Source organism: Haliotis cracherodii, unplaced genomic scaffold (genome assembly GCF_022045235.1).
Source record: "Haliotis cracherodii isolate W230 unplaced genomic scaffold, xgHalCrac1.p SCAF_4, whole genome shotgun sequence".
NCBI classification, from domain to species: domain Eukaryota; kingdom Metazoa; phylum Mollusca; class Gastropoda; order Lepetellida; family Haliotidae; genus Haliotis; species Haliotis cracherodii.
This window is the reverse complement of record NW_027266297.1, coordinates 9859551-9877380: the sequence shown is the minus strand read 5'-3', so window position 1 is coordinate 9877380 and position 17830 is coordinate 9859551. Positions and strand designations below refer to the sequence as shown.

Here is a 17830-nt window from a genome sequence, read left to right as displayed (position 1 = left end):
ACATGCAAAACCAATAGAACCGTTATCCAAGTGCAGGATATACTGCCTGGGGCCAGGCAGTTGGAATTTAGAAAACCAAGCAAACAAGGCCATATATTTTATTTTATATTTTAAAAAGTTTTAATATTTTGGCATGTGGGCAGTGATTGTGATTGACCTGATTTTTGCCGTGGTTACCTATTGCTTACAGTTAAGAATAGTCCAGTAGAAGTTGTTTTTTTTATGGAGAACATATGAAGTTACATTTGACAGAAAGAAGACAAGTCCTTTTAACAATTTAAATGTGTTTTCCAATTTTTCTTCTTTTTTTTTCGGTAGGACAATGGTGGAGTTAGCATTGGTCAGTAACTGAGTAAATTAACTGAAAATAGTTTTGCCTGAAATTGTTCTGGGTGGTTGGTTTCATGGCCTAAAATGAAGGCCAATTATGTTAAAAGAGCTGGATGTTTTAACATATTTACTTCAGTAAAAGAACAAATGAAGGTTTTGTTATCATTTTCGTCATCATCATCATCATCATCATCATCATCATGTGTTGTCAGTGGCCAGACTATGTAACTCATTTAATCAACTTTTATGCAATTTCTATTTGATTTCTTTCCAAAGTTGTATGTTTTAATTCAATCATCATCATCATCATCATCATGTGTTGTCAGTGGCCAGACTATGTAACTCATTTAATCAACTTTTATGCAATTTCTATTTGATTTCTTTCCAAAGTTGTATGTTTTAATTTTGCAAATCAAAGCATTTAAACTAGTTGTATCTTTTTTTGTGTGTGTCTTTTTGCTCCACACTATGCAGTCCCTGAACTGAAAAATAACCTTGCTGAAATGAATGGTCTCTTGCACTACGGAAAACCAAATCACAGCAGTCTTTAAACAGAGACCATACACGGATCGGTATATGGTCTCTGCTTTAAAAAATCATGTCTGGGGCAGTTCAACCAGTGGCTGATGGCATGAGCAATAATCCATGTCATTGGGGCACCATGATGCACAATCACTATATATGATGCTGAATGATGGTGTCGTGCTTGACCTGGGTGCCATTCTTTTGTACCCATGCAGGTGACTTTTTTATATATCTACTTGTAATGATGCATTTCATATTGTATATAAAGACATATGTTTCATTACATTTTTATTAACATCTATCGTGTCTTAATAAAGGGCGAATTTATATCCAGGGTAAACAAACAAACAAAAGTCTATATTTGAAGTGGATCCTTTGGCCAGGGGTATCAGTAATTTTGTAAACCAAACAAATTCGTAACCCTCAAAATGAGTAACATCATAACCCAAATCAGAAGTGATTCCAGAACTCTTTCTAATAAATTATGTTACAAATAAAATATTAATTTAGAATTGGATCTATATAACATTCAATGTGCCTATAATGGAACTTGACCTAAATCCCTAAAAGTGTCCATCAATTTAAGTGTAGATCTATAGTTGCAATATTTAATTTTAACATATAACAAGAATAACATAAGAAGTTTACCTGTTGACTTAGGCTGATCTTAAAGAATATACTGGGTAAATCAAGTTGATTATAAAGTTATTTGGCCCGGTATTTTCGCACGACATGCCAGTGAAACTTGTTAAAATACTTGATTGTGTATGAAGATAATTTGGATGTGAATGTTATAATAAACGAATGGTTGATGTTATAAATGTGGATGCAAAGTACTTGGTTAACCCTTTCATGTGTTTTGGGGGAGTCAGGGATGGGGTTCGCATTGTATTTAATTCAAGTGGACTCGATCACTTAATTGAAATTCAGTTTCGGCGATCGAAAGCCTTGCATCAAATCCACGAGGTCAGTCTTTGTAAACGGTGCCGGTGACAGTGACACACCTTCCCAGTGACACCCTAAACAAACGACACATTCTAAGTAAATAATCAGTGAATTACCTGTGACCTAAACATAAATCATCTTCTTAATCAAAATCAAAACATACGTCAAACAAATCCCACGTGCTCCATTACAATCGATGCTTCTGGGTTTAACCTTCGATATCTCTGAGAGAGTACATACTCAGAAGAGCGCAACTCGAACAAGCCCGAGTATCTCCGAATGAAAACATGCCGCTTCCGTCTAAGTCGGGTAACTCCCAAGTGTGGTTACCTTATGTAGACCACTAAAAATAATTTGACCATGCATAGATCATAGATCTATTGCAGGTTTTAGAGTTGTCGTTTCTCCACAATATGTTTATTAAACCAGAGACCATGAAATTAAGTTATGGTCTCTGATTAAACCAATTAAAACTATTTCACTATAAACAGCTAACAATTCCTTTTAAAAATTTCCTTATCCGATCAGTTTCACGCAATAATTTGTATTTATCTTTTTTAATTGCTATCTGCTTCTGATGAAAGGACACGAAGTAGCTCTGAAATGTCATTACAAAGAATAAAGGAAGTTGTTATCCATAAAAAAGTACCATGCATTCATGCTGACTGCACATTGGTCAAAATAGTACACCACAGCAGAGACCATAATTATACAAACCACACAAACACAAATAGGTTTACATTTGGATAAGTGAGTGAATGACGTTCTACGCCGCAGTCCAGCTATATCATGACAGTGAGACAATCCGTGGTTAACAGCATAAGCAACGGGAGGTTCCATAGTGAGGTTCTATTCAACCCCGAAGTCAACCAAGTACAAATATTGAATGTACAGTTCCTATGTCTGGTGGAGAATTGAAACATGGCTCTATAGGATTTTAAACAAGGAATATTTGCATCAAGTGCATTTCCTGCAGTGATTAAGATGGCAGGGGTATTATACACATAATTCCCATTACTACTGAACGAAATTGGAGAGTACTTACCTAGTATTTGTTAAAGTGTTGGTGATCGCCTTCGTGGTGAAGTGGATAGAGCGTCTGCCCGGAGAACGGGAGGTCGGTAGTTCGCTCCCCTGCATGGTCGAGTCATGCCAAAATAGGTTAAAAGATGGTAGCTATTGTTAACCCTGCCTGGACCACACGGAGACAGTATAAAGTCTGTGTGTGGTATCTATGTTAAACTGCTGCATGGCATCACAGTTTTCTTTTTGTGAGGTAGACAAATACATGCACGGACATATACACACACATAGCACAACATACATATCATATGTAGTATTCTTGAAAACTGAGATCGCCTCCGTGGTCTTGTGGTAGAGCGTCCGCCCGGAGAGCAGAAGGTCCAGGGTTCGATCCCCGGCCGCGTCATACCAAAAGACGTTAAAAGATGGTACTTGTTGTTACCCTGTCTGGCGCTCGGCATTAAGGTGCTTAAACAAGGACTGATCGAGCCGGAATCAGTATACTGTGTCTGAGTGGGGTATTCGTGAGGCATGGTATCTCAATGAGCTAGCACTATAAATCGGCATCAGTCCGGACTAGTACAAACAAACACACGTACATGCACGTCGCTATATAAGTGCATTAATCTTGGACGAGACGTTCAACCCAATTTCACCTCACCCCACCTTCTTTAAAATTAAGTATATTAAGTGATTAAACATTATTTCTTATCTTTTTTAACATTAAATAGGAATAAACAGAGATCTTTTTTGTATGTAGCCTACTGGTTAAAGCGTTCACTCGTCACGCCGAAGACCCATTATTGGGCGGTCGGGTAGACTAGTGGTTGAAGCGTTCGCCCGACATGGGTACAATGTGTGATATTGCTGGAAAATTGCTAAAAGCGGCATAAAATCATACTCACTGACTTTTTTCTAATAGAGATATATGCATCGGGTTGTAGTCAAAACGGCCTCATAACTCAAAATGGCCACAAAGCTATAGTCAAAACGGCCATAAATAAGTCATAAAGGCCACAACAACAAAAAGTCATAACGGCCTCCACAAAAAAGTCATAAGGGACACAACAAAATAGTCAAAATGTCCATGATAATAATAACGTGAATATACATGTTAGATCTTATACATGTAAGATGTTGTTAATAATAATAAGACCCGTGAAAACCCGTGTTAGAATAGGTCCTCAGCAACACATTCTGGCCGTAAAAGGCGACTATGCTTGTCGTAAGAGGCGACTAAAGGGATCGGGTGGTCAGGCTCGCTGACATGGTTGATGCACAATCCCATTAAAATCAGATCTTAGTTCTCGCTACCGCTAAACAAAAAGAACAAAGATCTGATTTTAATGAGATTGGGTTGATGCATGTCCCAATTGCATGAATCGATGCTCATGCTATCAATCACTGGATTGTCTGGTCCAGACTCGATTATTTATAGACCACCCTCATATAGCTGGAATATTGCTGAGTGCAGCGTTAAACAACAAACAAATAAATATATTAATCATAAATGAATATCCAAAGTAAGCAGGATGTGCACAGAGTATACATGTTAGATGTTATTACAATATAATATCTTCCAGTAGAATTCATGTGTTGTTTTAACCAATCTCATGAATTTACTTTGATCTCTGCACTGACCAGGGTAACAATCTTTTGTGAAAACATGAATAATCGTTTAATTTATCCTAATTATGAAACCTCTCTGTGATTTTATTTCAAACTAATCTATATGTGAGTATTAAAACTCAACTTAATACACATAAATCATGAAGGATTGTGTTCCAACACTGTTACAATGCCAGTGTGCATATGGTGTCATGAACTGTTATACAATGTATATAATACACTTAACGTGAAACAATACTTGAGTTTGCCTTCTATATTTTCTGTGTTGCCGTTATGTTTTGTTTTGTTGTGGCCGTTATGACTTTTTTTGTGTGGCCGTTATGTCTTCTTTTTGTGTGACCGTTATGACTTTTTTTGTTGTGGCCGTTATGACATTTTTTGTTGTGGCCGTTATGTCTTTTTTGTGGCCGTTATGTCGTTTTTAACGTTAGATGATATGGTACATTAGTGTATCTTCCTGTCTGTCATAAGTCTAAAATTACCACATCTAAATCTTGTGAAAAAAACATTCTCAAATGTAAAGTAATAGCAATACATAAATATTTTTCCACGTGTAAAAGTGTCTTATAAAACACGTAGTCGGAACATTTATGAGAAATGTGTAGTGTATAATACCAGTTTTGTTTTAGATGACCAAGAAGTCTTATTTTAAATAATCTGATAGAAATGTTAATGTTCCCAACATCCTGGCATATCCATACAAAACCAAACCCAGATTGAAATAGAATATGTTTGATATGGCAGCATCGAGAGACTTTAATTATAGATAAATGTCGAATTAAGTGCACTACCACTACCACTACCACTACTACTACTACTACTACTACTACTACTACTACTAATAATAATGATAATTTAAAAGAACTTCATTTGATTGAAAAATATACACTTCCATGTTCCTGTTGAAGGATACTGTGAAATAACACGATACTATCACATTCGTGACCAACTCGTGTTACGGAAAGGGGCAAGTGGTGACGAATGGATTCTATCAGTGAATGTTAACAATGAACAAGCTCCTCACAGCGATAGTCCGTTCGCGGAGCTCTCTATATGTTACCGAGATTATAACGAAGGTGTCACGCGCTGGGAAGGAGCTTGAACAATGAAACGTAACGGGAGATAACTCTTGTGGCAGTCGTCCTCGTGTCGAAGACTGAATGTTGTACTGAATGTGTAGGGTCAAGTCCCTGGGAGAGAGCATATGTTATCTGCACATCACTGGAAACACTGCCAACAACCCCAATCATGACGACAGTAAAGGTAAACACACTTGTCATAAATCATGATTCGATTTGAATTGATTTGAACAACCCATTTCGTCGTTCTCGTCGTCAAAATGCAACTACTACCAGCCGCGCCGATGGATGTTACATGATGATTATCAAAGCAGTTTACACAACAGTTTATTTCTCTCCAAACCAACGGCGGTGGTACAAAAGACTACCAAACAGCAAGCAAGTAAACAAAGTATTAATATGTGACAAGATGACAGTATGTCATGGGTGGATATATGCCTTTGGCCTTTGGCTTCGTCTATGATTTTTTTTGGGGGGGGGCGACTTGTTTATTTTTATTGTTATAATTAGTTACATGGTCCTGTGGTTATATCTTTTCTGTTTTGTGTTTTCTTAATGCTTTAAATATTTCATCCATAAATCTCGATAGGTTCTTAAGATCTCTAGTGTTTTGACTGGACAATAACCTCTTAAATGTACTCAAAGTAGACCAATTATTTTGGTAAGTAGATTCTATACATTATGTTCTAAAACTTTGTGAAATCGTTATTCTGTAAAAGACTGGGGTTCGACATGACAAACGACCAGTAGGCCGAGTAGAACAGCACTGAATGATTGTTAACCTTGGCTTATTGTTTTGGGAGATAATCCCCTGATTAAGCATATGTGATCACAAGTGCATGTAACTAATAATAACAACAACAAACTCGCAGATGAGGCCGAAGGCTGGACTTTTCTGATAGTTTGCTTGTTATTATTTGTGACATGGTCCTGTGGCATGATACAAATAAAATAGACTATATTAATAACTGCGTGTTCGCCCAGGCAGGGCAGATATTGTACTTCCTCTATTTGACGATGACCCAGCAATACACGAGATAAGACCGGATACTGTTGCGTCAGTGACAGCATTAAATAGAATAGATGTACAGTAGCCTTTAATATACACTGGATCAATGGCTTGCACAAAGTTATGGATGCCCAGGCATCTAATAGAGGAAATACAGTAATCCTTTTAAATCCTTCCAAGCTGCCGGTTAAGTGATGCATGTGTAGCGGCCATAAAATTTCCGAGTCCTGTGAACGGACCTTCTGATCCAAGGTCGGACCCCTTGTCCACATTACCAAAGAGGTTATCACCGTCAGCAAGCTGACAAGGTAAGGATGTCATCTGTGGGATGACTCCACGCCCTGCTACATACTCCCCCGTCAACAGAAGGCACGTCCCGGGCCGCATAGTAGGGTACTGAGGCTTATTTTGCTCAAATTTAATATGAACGTGCTCAGCCCCAAGTTGGGCGCCAATGAAGCGGCTATAAAATTTCCGAGTCCCGTGATGGGATTCGAACAACGGACCTTCTGATCCGAGATCGGACGCCTTGTCCACATGACCAAAGAGGTTAACCCCGTCAGCAAGCTGACAAGGTAAGGATGTCATCTACACTTAACAAAAGACAGTTCAAAGACACCTGAAAAGAAATAGATTCCTGTCTTGAATAAGCATCTGCTTTCAATGAAAGCTGGGAATAAACCTGCCTGCGGATGCACGAAAAGAAAGAAACATTTGAAAATGAATTTCTTTAAAAAAATAATAAATAAAAAATAATGCCTGTCTTAAATAAACTTTGGGTCTGAAGTCAATAATACGAGTGCTTATTCTAGGGTTTACAGTACTAGATTTCACCAATGTGGTAAAGATCTGCATCAAGTCAGTTTTCTTCCCACATCAAGCTGACACGCTGTGATACAACTGAAATTTGTCTGGACCAGCTCCGATGCTCAGCCCCAAGTCTGCAGCAAATGACAGTAAAAATTCCAATTTAAATTTTTATAAATCCCTATTTTTCAGAATTTATGAATATAAGAATATTGAAAAAATCCAATTTCGATTGATATCACATTTCTTTTCCAATTTGCCTGCTAAGGGCACTTAGTTTTGAATCATAGATAAATCTATGATTGTTCAAAGCGGCGTTAAACCAAACTCACTCACTCACTCACTACAGGACTAGACTATCGGAGGGATGAGATGGGTACCACAGACAGTATATCGTGCATCGTCTGTCCGCTGCAGTAAGCTTTCTACATTTTGTTTCACCTGGTGTTGCCTGCTACACTGGCATAAATTTCAATGTGTAGTAAATCAACTGTACCTGGCTGACTGTCTGACCCTTGATGTTGAGTTGTGAGTACTGACTCACTTGTTTCAAAGCTCAAAAAGATGAGCAATGGGTCTGTTGCTCAGCAGGTACATTCTGAGTGAAGTGAATGTTGTGAGCCATCAATTGAAGAAAATAGGGTGGTAACAGGTTACAACAGTTGAATGTTTTTCATGTTATTTTCAGGGATCAGCTTACCCAGAAACTTTTGTTTGTCTGAATAGTGACAACATATAACGACATCCCCTAAAACAACCCCTTAAAATGGCTGAAATTCACACAACCTTGGGGTTAAATTTAATGTCCGACACACTAACTGGGGCAAGATGGCTAAAGTATGGTTGTAAGTAGAAATATATTATCCCCCGCCCCAGCGAAGTTGGCATGTCTACCAGGCACATACTGAACTGGTGCCTTTTGCAATTTAGGAGTTTTATTAAAAAATAAAAATTTATGTTTCCATGGCAACAAGTTGGACTTAGGTTCTATAGGGTAGAGTTCGTTTCTGGAGCATAACTCAAAACCCATTCAATACTTCCTAACAAAACTTTGCATGTTTACCAGATACATACATGATACTGAACTGGTGCCTTTTGATATTTAGCACTTTTAGAAAAAACAATTTAGAACTATCATAACAGCTATTTTGACAAAAGTTTGGTTTTGTGTTATTTTGGGGTAAGAGAAATGTTGGGTCAGCATGGTCAGTTACCTTGTTTGGGAACATAATGTGTTAAAATGGGCAGGGGATATAGATGTCTTCGTCGACTATATGCTTGTTCATTTTTGACTTTTGATTCTTTAAGTTAAAACAATAATAGAAATACCTGGTCTGAAGAGGACAGAATGCAAAAGTTAGAATTGGTCTTCAGCAACCCATAGTCGTAAGAGGTGACTAACAGGATCGGGTGGTCAGACTCGCTGACTTGGTTGATGCATGTCATCGTATCCTAACTGCATGGATCGATGCTTGGGATTTCAATCACTGGATTGACTGGTCCAGACACAATTATTTACAGACTGCCATCATATAGCTGGAATATTGCTGCGTGCTGGGTTAAACATCAAACAAACAAGGCATTGTATGGCCCTGTGATTTGGTAGCTTCTCTTGCAAAGAAATGAACAGATAGAAAACTCCGCAACAAACATGCGTCTACAGCTAGCTTTTCCTTTTGAACCTGCTCTGAAATATTAAAAGCCAAGAAGTTTCCACGTGATTTAAGTTAAACGTGCATATCATGATACATATCATATCGTGACCTTGATGTATTGTTTCACCTCTAATGGCTGTGTCATCAAATTTAAAGAATTTTGTCTCTTTAGTCTAAAATATGCTGTGATGTACCCATTGGTGATATATGTCTTTGTATTGCTTCAGGTTGGAATAGTAGGAGGCTCTGGTCTGGATAATCCTGATATATTGGAAAACAGAGAAGAAAAGCATGTTACAACTCCATTTGGAGAGGTGAGTCATCTTTTATTTAAATCAAGGGGAAATATTATTACATTTTTTTATGTTAGGTGGTCAGCTGGATGTCCTGAAAACATGAAAAACGTAGTACCGTATTCGACGTAATAAGTATAGAGTTTTGTTTAGTTATCATCAATCTAAAGATAATGCATCGTAAATATATATCTGCCACATGTCTGTTATATTGTTATATTGTTATGTTTTTAGCCTTCAGATAGCCTGGTTCTTGGAAATATAAGTGGCATTAAATGCATCCTATTGCCAAGGTAAGTCAGTAACGACATCTACCAGAACAAACAAATTTTTTTTTTTTTTTTTCACAGATTAGCCAGGTAAAAATGTTAGTAAAGTAAAATTAATTGTAAATGCTGTTTGACTGGAAATATGCTTCTTTTGACACGTTATTGTCACATACAGTGACATTTTTCCGTAGAAAAGAAAATCTGTAAATATCAAGGAGAAATTATTTTGACCTCAGTAAACATGGTAAAGGCATAACATTTCTGAGAATTGATAGAATTAAAATCCCACATCTTAATCCATATATATAAGATTAGTTGTTTTGATACCCCACTTCCCCCCAATTATGCATTATCTCCGAAGTGGTCAACGTCGAAGACCTTCAGATTTCGGGCTTTCCTCTCACATCAAGCAGAAATACTGTTCAAAGTGATGAAAAGAACACACACTCACTTACACACTCACTGCAATTATTCGCATTAGTTTCAACATAAAAAACAATATATGTAAGGAAACACTTGCTGTTGTCCCCCATCAACCCAATGACCCCCCCACAAACACACAATCAAAATAAAAAGTGTTGAAAAAATGATGTTTTTTTTATTTTGTAGACATGGCAGACAACACACAATAATGCCATCCAACGTAAACTACCGAGCGAATATTGAGGCGCTGAAGGCAGAAGGATGCACACATCTGGTGGTAACAACTGCATGTGGGTCTCTACATGAAGACATGCACCCTGGAGATATTGTCCTCATTGACCAGTTTATTGACAGGTGAAAACATGGTTCTCTTCTAGTTATGTAGATGTTGACTGTATTCAGTGTAGTTGTCAGAACCGTTTTAGGCAGTTTTTGATATGGTTCATCAATTCCAACATTTCACAAAAGTCAATACTATTTTGTGTGGGCATTTACAGGTATGAGAACACAAAAATATTTAAAAAGATCGATAATGAGAGTGACAAAACTCTTAACTTCTTTGATAGGCATTTAGAAGGTGGAGTACTAAGTAAGGATAAGAATTTAGGGATGAACAACTTCTTAATTACAATACTCTTGTCTGACCATTCAGAAAAACAATCAGCCTTTCGATAGTTCCTGTGTTGTTTTCTTGCAGGACTCAGAAGAGAGCTCAGACGTTCTATGATGGGTCATCCTCTTCACTGCCAGGCGTCTGCCATATTCCCATGAATGAACCTTTCTGCTCAAGAACCAGGCAGGTAGGAATCTCATTAAAATCTGATTTTTTTCTCTGTGTTGATACCACCCTGCATCAAGATCCGCGTCAGAATAAAAGATGCTTTTGTTTTTTTGCCTTTCATGTCAGCTTTCTAAAATGATTTGTCTTGACTATGTTCTAATTATTATGTCAACCGTCTGTTGTCATCGCAGTTTTTGTCCCTGATTCAGAAATGTCTGTCAGAACTCACAATTGTGATTCAAGGTTTATGAAATTTGGGAGTCATCGTGACTCACCGCATAGTTTTAGAGCGTCGTGAACATCATTTTGTGTTTTACACAAATTTTACATATTGATGACAAAAAATAATGTTATGAACATTCTGTTGATTTGAATACTTGACACCAGTGTCATGTAGCCGCGTTCTTTGACACCAGTGTCATGTAGTCGTGTTCTTCGACACCAGTGTCATGTAGTCGTGTTCTTTGACACCAGTGTCATGTAGCCGCGTTCTTCGACACCAGTGTCATGTAGCCGTGTTCTTCGACACCAGTGTCATGTAGCCGCGTTCTTTGACACCAGTGTCATGTAGTCGTGTTCTTTGACACCAGTGTCATGTAGTCGTGTTCTTCGACACCAGTGTCATGTAGCCGCGTTCTTCGACACCAGTACCATGTAGCCGTGTTCTTCGACACCAGTACCATGTAGCCGCGTTCTTCGACACCAGTGTCATGTAGTCATGTTCTTCGACACCAGTGTCATGTAGCCGCGTTCTTCGACACCAGTGTCATATAGCCGCGTTCTTCGACACCAATACCATGTAGTCGTGTTCTTCGACACCAGTGTCATGTAGCCGTGTTCTTCGACACCAGTGTCATATAACCGTGTTCTTCGACACCAGTGTCATCTAGTCGTGTTCTTCGACACCAGTGTCATCTAGTCGTGTTCTTCGACACCAGTGTCATGTAGCCGTGTTCTTCAACACCAGTGTCATGTAGTCGTGTTCTTCGACACCAGTGTCATGTAGCTGTGTTCTTCGACACCAGTGTCATCTAGTCGTGTTCTTCGACACCAGTGTCATCTAGTCGTGTTCTTCGACACCAGTGTCATGTAGCCGTGTTCTTTAACACCAGTGTCATGTAGTCGTGTTCTTCAACACCAGTGTCATGTAGTCGTGTTCTTCGACACCAGTGTCATGTAGCTGTGGTCTTCGACACCAGTGTCATGTAGTCGTGTTCTTCGACACCAGTGTCATGTAGCCGTGTTCTTCAACACCAGTGTCATGTAGTCGTGTTCTTCGACACCAGTGTCATGTAGCCGCGTTCTTCGACACCAGTGTCATGTAGCCGCGTTCTTTGACACCAGTGTCATGTAGCCGCGTTCTTTGACACCAGTGTCATGTAGCCGTGTTCTTCGACACCAGTGTCATGTAGCTGTCGTCTTCGACACCAGCGTCATGTAGTCGTGTTCTTCGACACCAGTGTCATCTAGCCGTGTTCTTCTACACCAGTGTCATGTAGTCGTGTTCTTCGACACCAGTGTCATGTAGTCGTGTTCTTCGACACCAGTGTCATGTAGCCATGTTCTTCGACACCAGTGTCATGTAGCCGTGTTCTTCAACACCAGTGTCATGTAGTCGTGTTCTTCGACACCAGTGTCATGTAGCCGTGTTCTTCGACACTAGTGTCATGTAGTCGTGTTCTTCGACACCAGTGTCATGTAGTCGTGTTCTTCGACACCGGTGTCATGTAGCCGTGTTCTTCGACACCAGTGTCATGTAGCCGTGTTCTTCTACACCAGTGTCATATAGCCGCGTTCTTCGACACCAGTGTCATATAGCCGCGTTCTTCGACACCAGTGTCATGTAGTCGTGTTCTTCGACACCAGTGTCATGTAGCCGCGTTCTTTGACACCAGTGTCATGTAGTCATGTTCTTCGACACCAGTGTCATGTAGTCGTGTTCTTCGACACCAGTGTCATGTAGCCGCGTTCTTCGACACCAGTGTCATGTAGCCGTGTTCTTCGACACCAGTGTCATATAGCCGCGTTCTTCGACACCAGTGTCATGTAGTCGTCTTCTTCGACACCAGTGTCATATAGCCGCGTTCTTCGACACCAGTGTCATGTAGTCGTCTTCTTCGACACCAGTACCATGTAGCCGTGTTCTTCGACACCAGTGTCATGTAGCCGTGTTCCTCGACACCAGTGTCATGTAGTCGTGTTCCTCGACACCAGTGTCATGTAGTCGTGTTCTTCGACACCAGTGTCATATAGCCATGTTTTTCGACACCAGTGCCATGTAGTCATGTTCTTCGACACCAGTGTCATGTAGTCTTGTTCTTCGACACCAGTGCCATGTAGCCGTGTTCTTCGACACCAGTGTCATGTAGCCGTGTTCTTCGACACCAGTGTCATGTAGTCGTGTTCCTCGACACCAGTGTCATGTAGTCGTGTTCTTCGACACCAGTGTCATATAGCCATGTTCTTCGACACCAGTGCCATGTAGTCATGTTCTTCGACACCAGTGTCATGTAGTCGTGTTCCTCGACACCAGTGTCATGTAGTCGTGTTCCTCGACACCAGTGTCATGTAGTCGTGTTCTTCGACACCAGTGTCATATAGCCATGTTCTTCGACACCAGTGCCATGTAGCCGTGTTCTTCGACACCAGTGTCATGTAGTCGTGTTCCTCGACACCAGTGTCATGTAGTCGTGTTCTTCGACACCAGTGCCATGTATTCGTGTTCTTCGACACCAGTGTCATGTAGTTGTGTTCCTCGACACCAGTGTCATGTAGCCGTGTTCTTCGACACCAGTGTCATGTAGTCGTGTTCTTCGACACCAGTGTCATAAAGCCGCGTTCTTCGACACCAGTGTCATGTAGTCGTGTTCTTCGACACCAGTGTCATGTAGTCGTGTTCCTCGACACCAGTGTCATGTAGCCGTGTTCCTCGACACCAGTGTCATGTAGTCGTGTTCTTCGACACCAGTGTCATGTAGTCGTGTTCTTCGACACCAGTGTCATGTAGTCATGTTCTTCGACACCAGTGTCATGTAGCTGTGGTCTTCGACACCAGTGTCATGTAGTCGTGTTCTTCGACACCAGTGTCATAAAGCCGCGTTCTTCGACACCAGTGTCATGTAGTCGTGTTCTTCTACACCAGTGTCATGTAGTAGTGTTCCTCGACACCAGTGTCATATAGCCGTGTTCTTCGACACCAGTGTCATATAGCCATGTTCTTTGACACCAGTGTCATGTAGCCGTGGTCTTCGACACCAGTGTCATGTAGTCGTGTTCTTCGACACCAGTGTCATGTAGTCATGTTCTTCGACACCAGTGTCATGTAGCCGTGGTCTTCGACACCAGTGTCATGTAGTCGTGTTCTTCGACACCAGTGTCATGTAGCCGTGGTCTTCGACACCAGTGTCATGTAGTCATGTTCTTCGACACCAGTGTCATGTAGCCGTGTTCTTCGACACCAGTGCCATGTAGTCGTGTTCTTCGACACCAGTGTCATATAGCCGCGTTCTTCGACACCAGTGTCATGTAGTCGTGTTCTTCGACACCAGGGCGGTCGGGTAGCCTAATGGTTAAAGCGTTCGCTCGTCACGCCGAAGACCCGGGTTCGATTCCCGACATGGGTACAATGTGTGAAGCCCATTTCTGGTGTCCCCTGCCGTGATATTGCTGGAATATTGCTAAAAGCGGTGTAAAACCATATATCACTCGCTCACTTTGACACCAGTGTCATGTAGTCGTAAATACTGATCAAAGACTTAATTCTGTTGATTGAAACATGTTACAATGAAATACCAAAAATTTGGTTACAGCCTCTTAGATGTTTTTGAAGGAACTAGAACTGACTGATCAAAATATGTTGCATCAAATATGACTCACTTAAAAGATGATTAGGAGTATTTCAGATGTAAACCGCTGAATACACTGAATTGTTTTGCAACCCCTTCTGTAGAATTCTCTTTATGTACAGATTTTATTTTATTTTATTTTCAGATTTTGTCTGGGTGTCTAAAGGATCTGGGTTACAGGTATCATACAACAGGGACAATGGTGACAATTGAAGGTCCGCGGTTTTCATCAAAAGCTGAGAGCAAGATGTTCCGATTGTGGGGAGGCGAGGTTATCAATATGAGCACAGTTCCGGAGGTACCTCGTCCGACTGGCATTCAGGACCTTATATCTCTGTATTTTATCATTTTAAGTGTAACATGGAAAAGTGTCAGTTAAATTAGGCAAAAGGAATCAGGTCACCATGGTTTGATATGTTTGGTTGTTTCACGCATGGACTGTCATTACTTGGCAGAATATGTCCCCAGTACTTCCAAATTTACTACCCGGGTACCCACCCCCTATAACCCAAAACTACCCACTGTAGATTTCAAGAGATAGGTACAAAATGTCTGATTGTGAATAGTTTCACTGTAGCCCTGGAAAAATGTATTTAGATACATGTATAAAACGATCTTCCCACTGGTCTGCGTAGTCTACTCAGTACCCACCAAACCTAATTACCTGAGTTACCCATCCCAGCCCTAACCTCAAGCTTGTCAAAGCCAATTAATATGGGGATTGGGTGGTGAGAATGACTGCTGAGTATGTAACCACCTCGAATGGTGGGCTCACCTGACATCGCCTCACGCTGTTGGTGAATCTTGGCTCACACTTTCAGCCATTCTTGAAGGTGATCTGAGCTCTCAGTAAGGGTGTTACGATCGATTGAATTATTGATGCACAGCAATGATTCATAGCCAGAGGGCAATATGCCGATGACACATCAAGATGTCAATAGTTTCAATCAGTGTCACATTAGTCTCTTGATAATTTTGATAGACGTAATAAAGTGAAAAGTCATCAACAATCAATTCATTTTTATCCAAAATACACCATGCTTGAAGATACAAATGTGTATCCAATCAGAAATATATACCTGACAATAATCCCTTATCTCCTTAGTAAAAAAAAAGAAGAAATTTTGGACTTGTTGGATGTGTTAGGCCAAATCATGTCATAAAGGTTTGTTAAGATGTCCATCAAACTATCTTAATGCAGTGGCAATTATGGTCACTTGCACATAATCATTCATCTTCCCGAGGCAAGTGAGTTAACTGACTATACCAGGCTGGTATTATGGAGTTACATTTTGGCTTGACTAACGAGTCTATGCATCACACAACGAAATCGAAATCCGGTTCGTAATCTGTCATGCAGATTTTGGTCGATTGCAGGATTTACAAAGCATGTGCAGCGTTCACTCATTGTCAACAGATATTTTCTAAATCTTTTCATGTTTTTAATCAAGGTGCTCACATGATTTGATGCACCTTACGATGTGAGACCTGTTTTATCACAATATAGATCTTGATTATTGATCAGATCGTCTTGACTTTGTGCCGCCATTTTGTTTGAAGCAAATGCAACTGATACGAGGAGTGGAATCTGATCGGTCCATAGGAGAGGCTTAGAAGGGACTTACTCGTAATAACCACTGGTGGCGCTACGATCGAGCCCAGGAATTCCAACCTAGTTCGACAAGGGTGGAAACTGGACTTTTAAAGTCAGTTAACTGTCTTGCCTCGGGAAGATGATAATCATGTTGGTGTGTATCACTGTGATGAAAGCTCTTGCGGTTGTTGCAGGTGGTTCTAGCGAAGGAAGCTGGGATGTGTTATGCCTCACTGGCTCTTGTTACTGACTACGACTCCTGGCGGGAAGACACAGAGGCGGTGAGTGGGACATCACACACCCCAGCTTTGAGGAATTAGTCTGGGAAAGTTTAGTAGAATATGTTCTGACTGCTCATGCTTGTCTAACTGAATGAGGATTGCCTGCTTGGTGTCAGTGTTTGAACCCATGGGGATTCCGGTTTAAATATGTCCCCAGCATCCTATACAAGTTGTAAGAGCAACTAAATGGATCAGTGGTCAGGCTTGACATGGTGTGAGAGGTTGCTCATAATATCAATCACTGGTCTAGTTCCCGTTTATGTGTGTTTGTAGCTGTGAGTACTATATTAGACAATGGGATTGGAACAAGAAAGGTTACTGTCAGTAAACAATATCTGGACACTGGGCAACTGTCAAGACTGCTTTTTTACAATGCTGCTGTGTCCTTGTTTATGTCACATCCTGTCATCGTTGTCACTCATGCAATCAACCACTGGTTTGTGTGATTGACTATATTTGTACAGGCCACTCGAACAACACGATGATTTCCTGCAGTTACTTTCGGGGAAGAAGATACTGTTTGTTCAAAAAGAGGTGATATCAGATGTTGATAAGTGTATGGCATTTGTTTTAATTTTCATGGTTTAATATTGCAGGTAAATGTCGAATTAGCTGTAAAGGTTTTCAAGGAGAACGCTGTGAAAGCCATCAATGTACTGAAAAAGGCCATCCCAAGAATAGCAGCAGAGGACTGGAAGGAGACCATCGCGGAACATAAGGTGAGTCCAGGTTTACGACAGACAGACATTTCTTCAGAAGTGGGATTAATAACTTTAGGCATTTTAAGAATTGATGCTTTTGATAAGAATGAATTGACCATGGAGCTTTCAGAATTAGAAACAATGAAAACTAGACTAAGTTATGTACATGTTGGGCACTAAATTGTTACTTGTTCTGTTTTTAACTCCATAGAAGTATACATACTTTCATGACAGAGCATTATGTCTAAGAATTGCCGTAATGGCTTTTTTACATTTTTCTAAAATAAATCATATCATTTCAGGATATAGCAAAGAGGTCTGTGATGTTACCACCAGAAAAGTGAACCTGTCAAGAATACAGAATCTTCATTTATTAATCAGAGCTCTCATTCAGAATACATGTATTAAACTTCTTAACAATTTATGGTGTTGTGATTACCGTATTGCATATTAATATATCATAAGAAAGAAACAGTTAGAAACGGATGGAATGTGAGCTTTAAGGTATTGATAATACTAGGAGTCTAGATAACTATGATCCTCGTGAAAGCCACAATGAGCTTTTGATGACATCAATGATATCAGATGTTGATACAATGAAACTTTTTTGTCCAGAAAATACCATTTCAATTACTATTACC

The 17830-nt window shown here is 40.0% G+C and overlaps 2 protein-coding genes across 2 annotated transcripts in view; one reads left to right on the top strand and one right to left on the bottom strand.

The window, feature by feature from the left end:
* LOC139478408 (DNA-directed RNA polymerase I subunit RPA1-like) overlaps window positions 1-2000 on the bottom strand; it is a 63874-nt gene extending 61874 nt beyond the window's left edge. The window contains exon 1 of the mRNA XM_071260854.1: window positions 1917-2000. The gene's annotated coding sequence lies outside the window, so the exon portion shown is untranslated. The remainder of the gene's footprint in view (window positions 1-1916) is intronic.
* A 3595-nt stretch (window positions 2001-5595) lies between these two features.
* Window positions 5596-17609, top strand: LOC139478993 (S-methyl-5'-thioadenosine phosphorylase-like). Its single transcript, XM_071261715.1, has 9 exons — window positions 5596-5715; window positions 9230-9316; window positions 9530-9588; window positions 10174-10341; window positions 10685-10787; window positions 14759-14911; window positions 16402-16488; window positions 17085-17207; window positions 17492-17609. Exons 1-9 carry the CDS (start codon window positions 5701-5703, stop codon window positions 17531-17533), a joined length of 837 nt encoding a protein of 278 aa, XP_071117816.1. The 5' UTR covers window positions 5596-5700; the 3' UTR covers window positions 17534-17609.
* The last annotated feature ends 221 nt before the right edge of the window (window positions 17610-17830 follow it).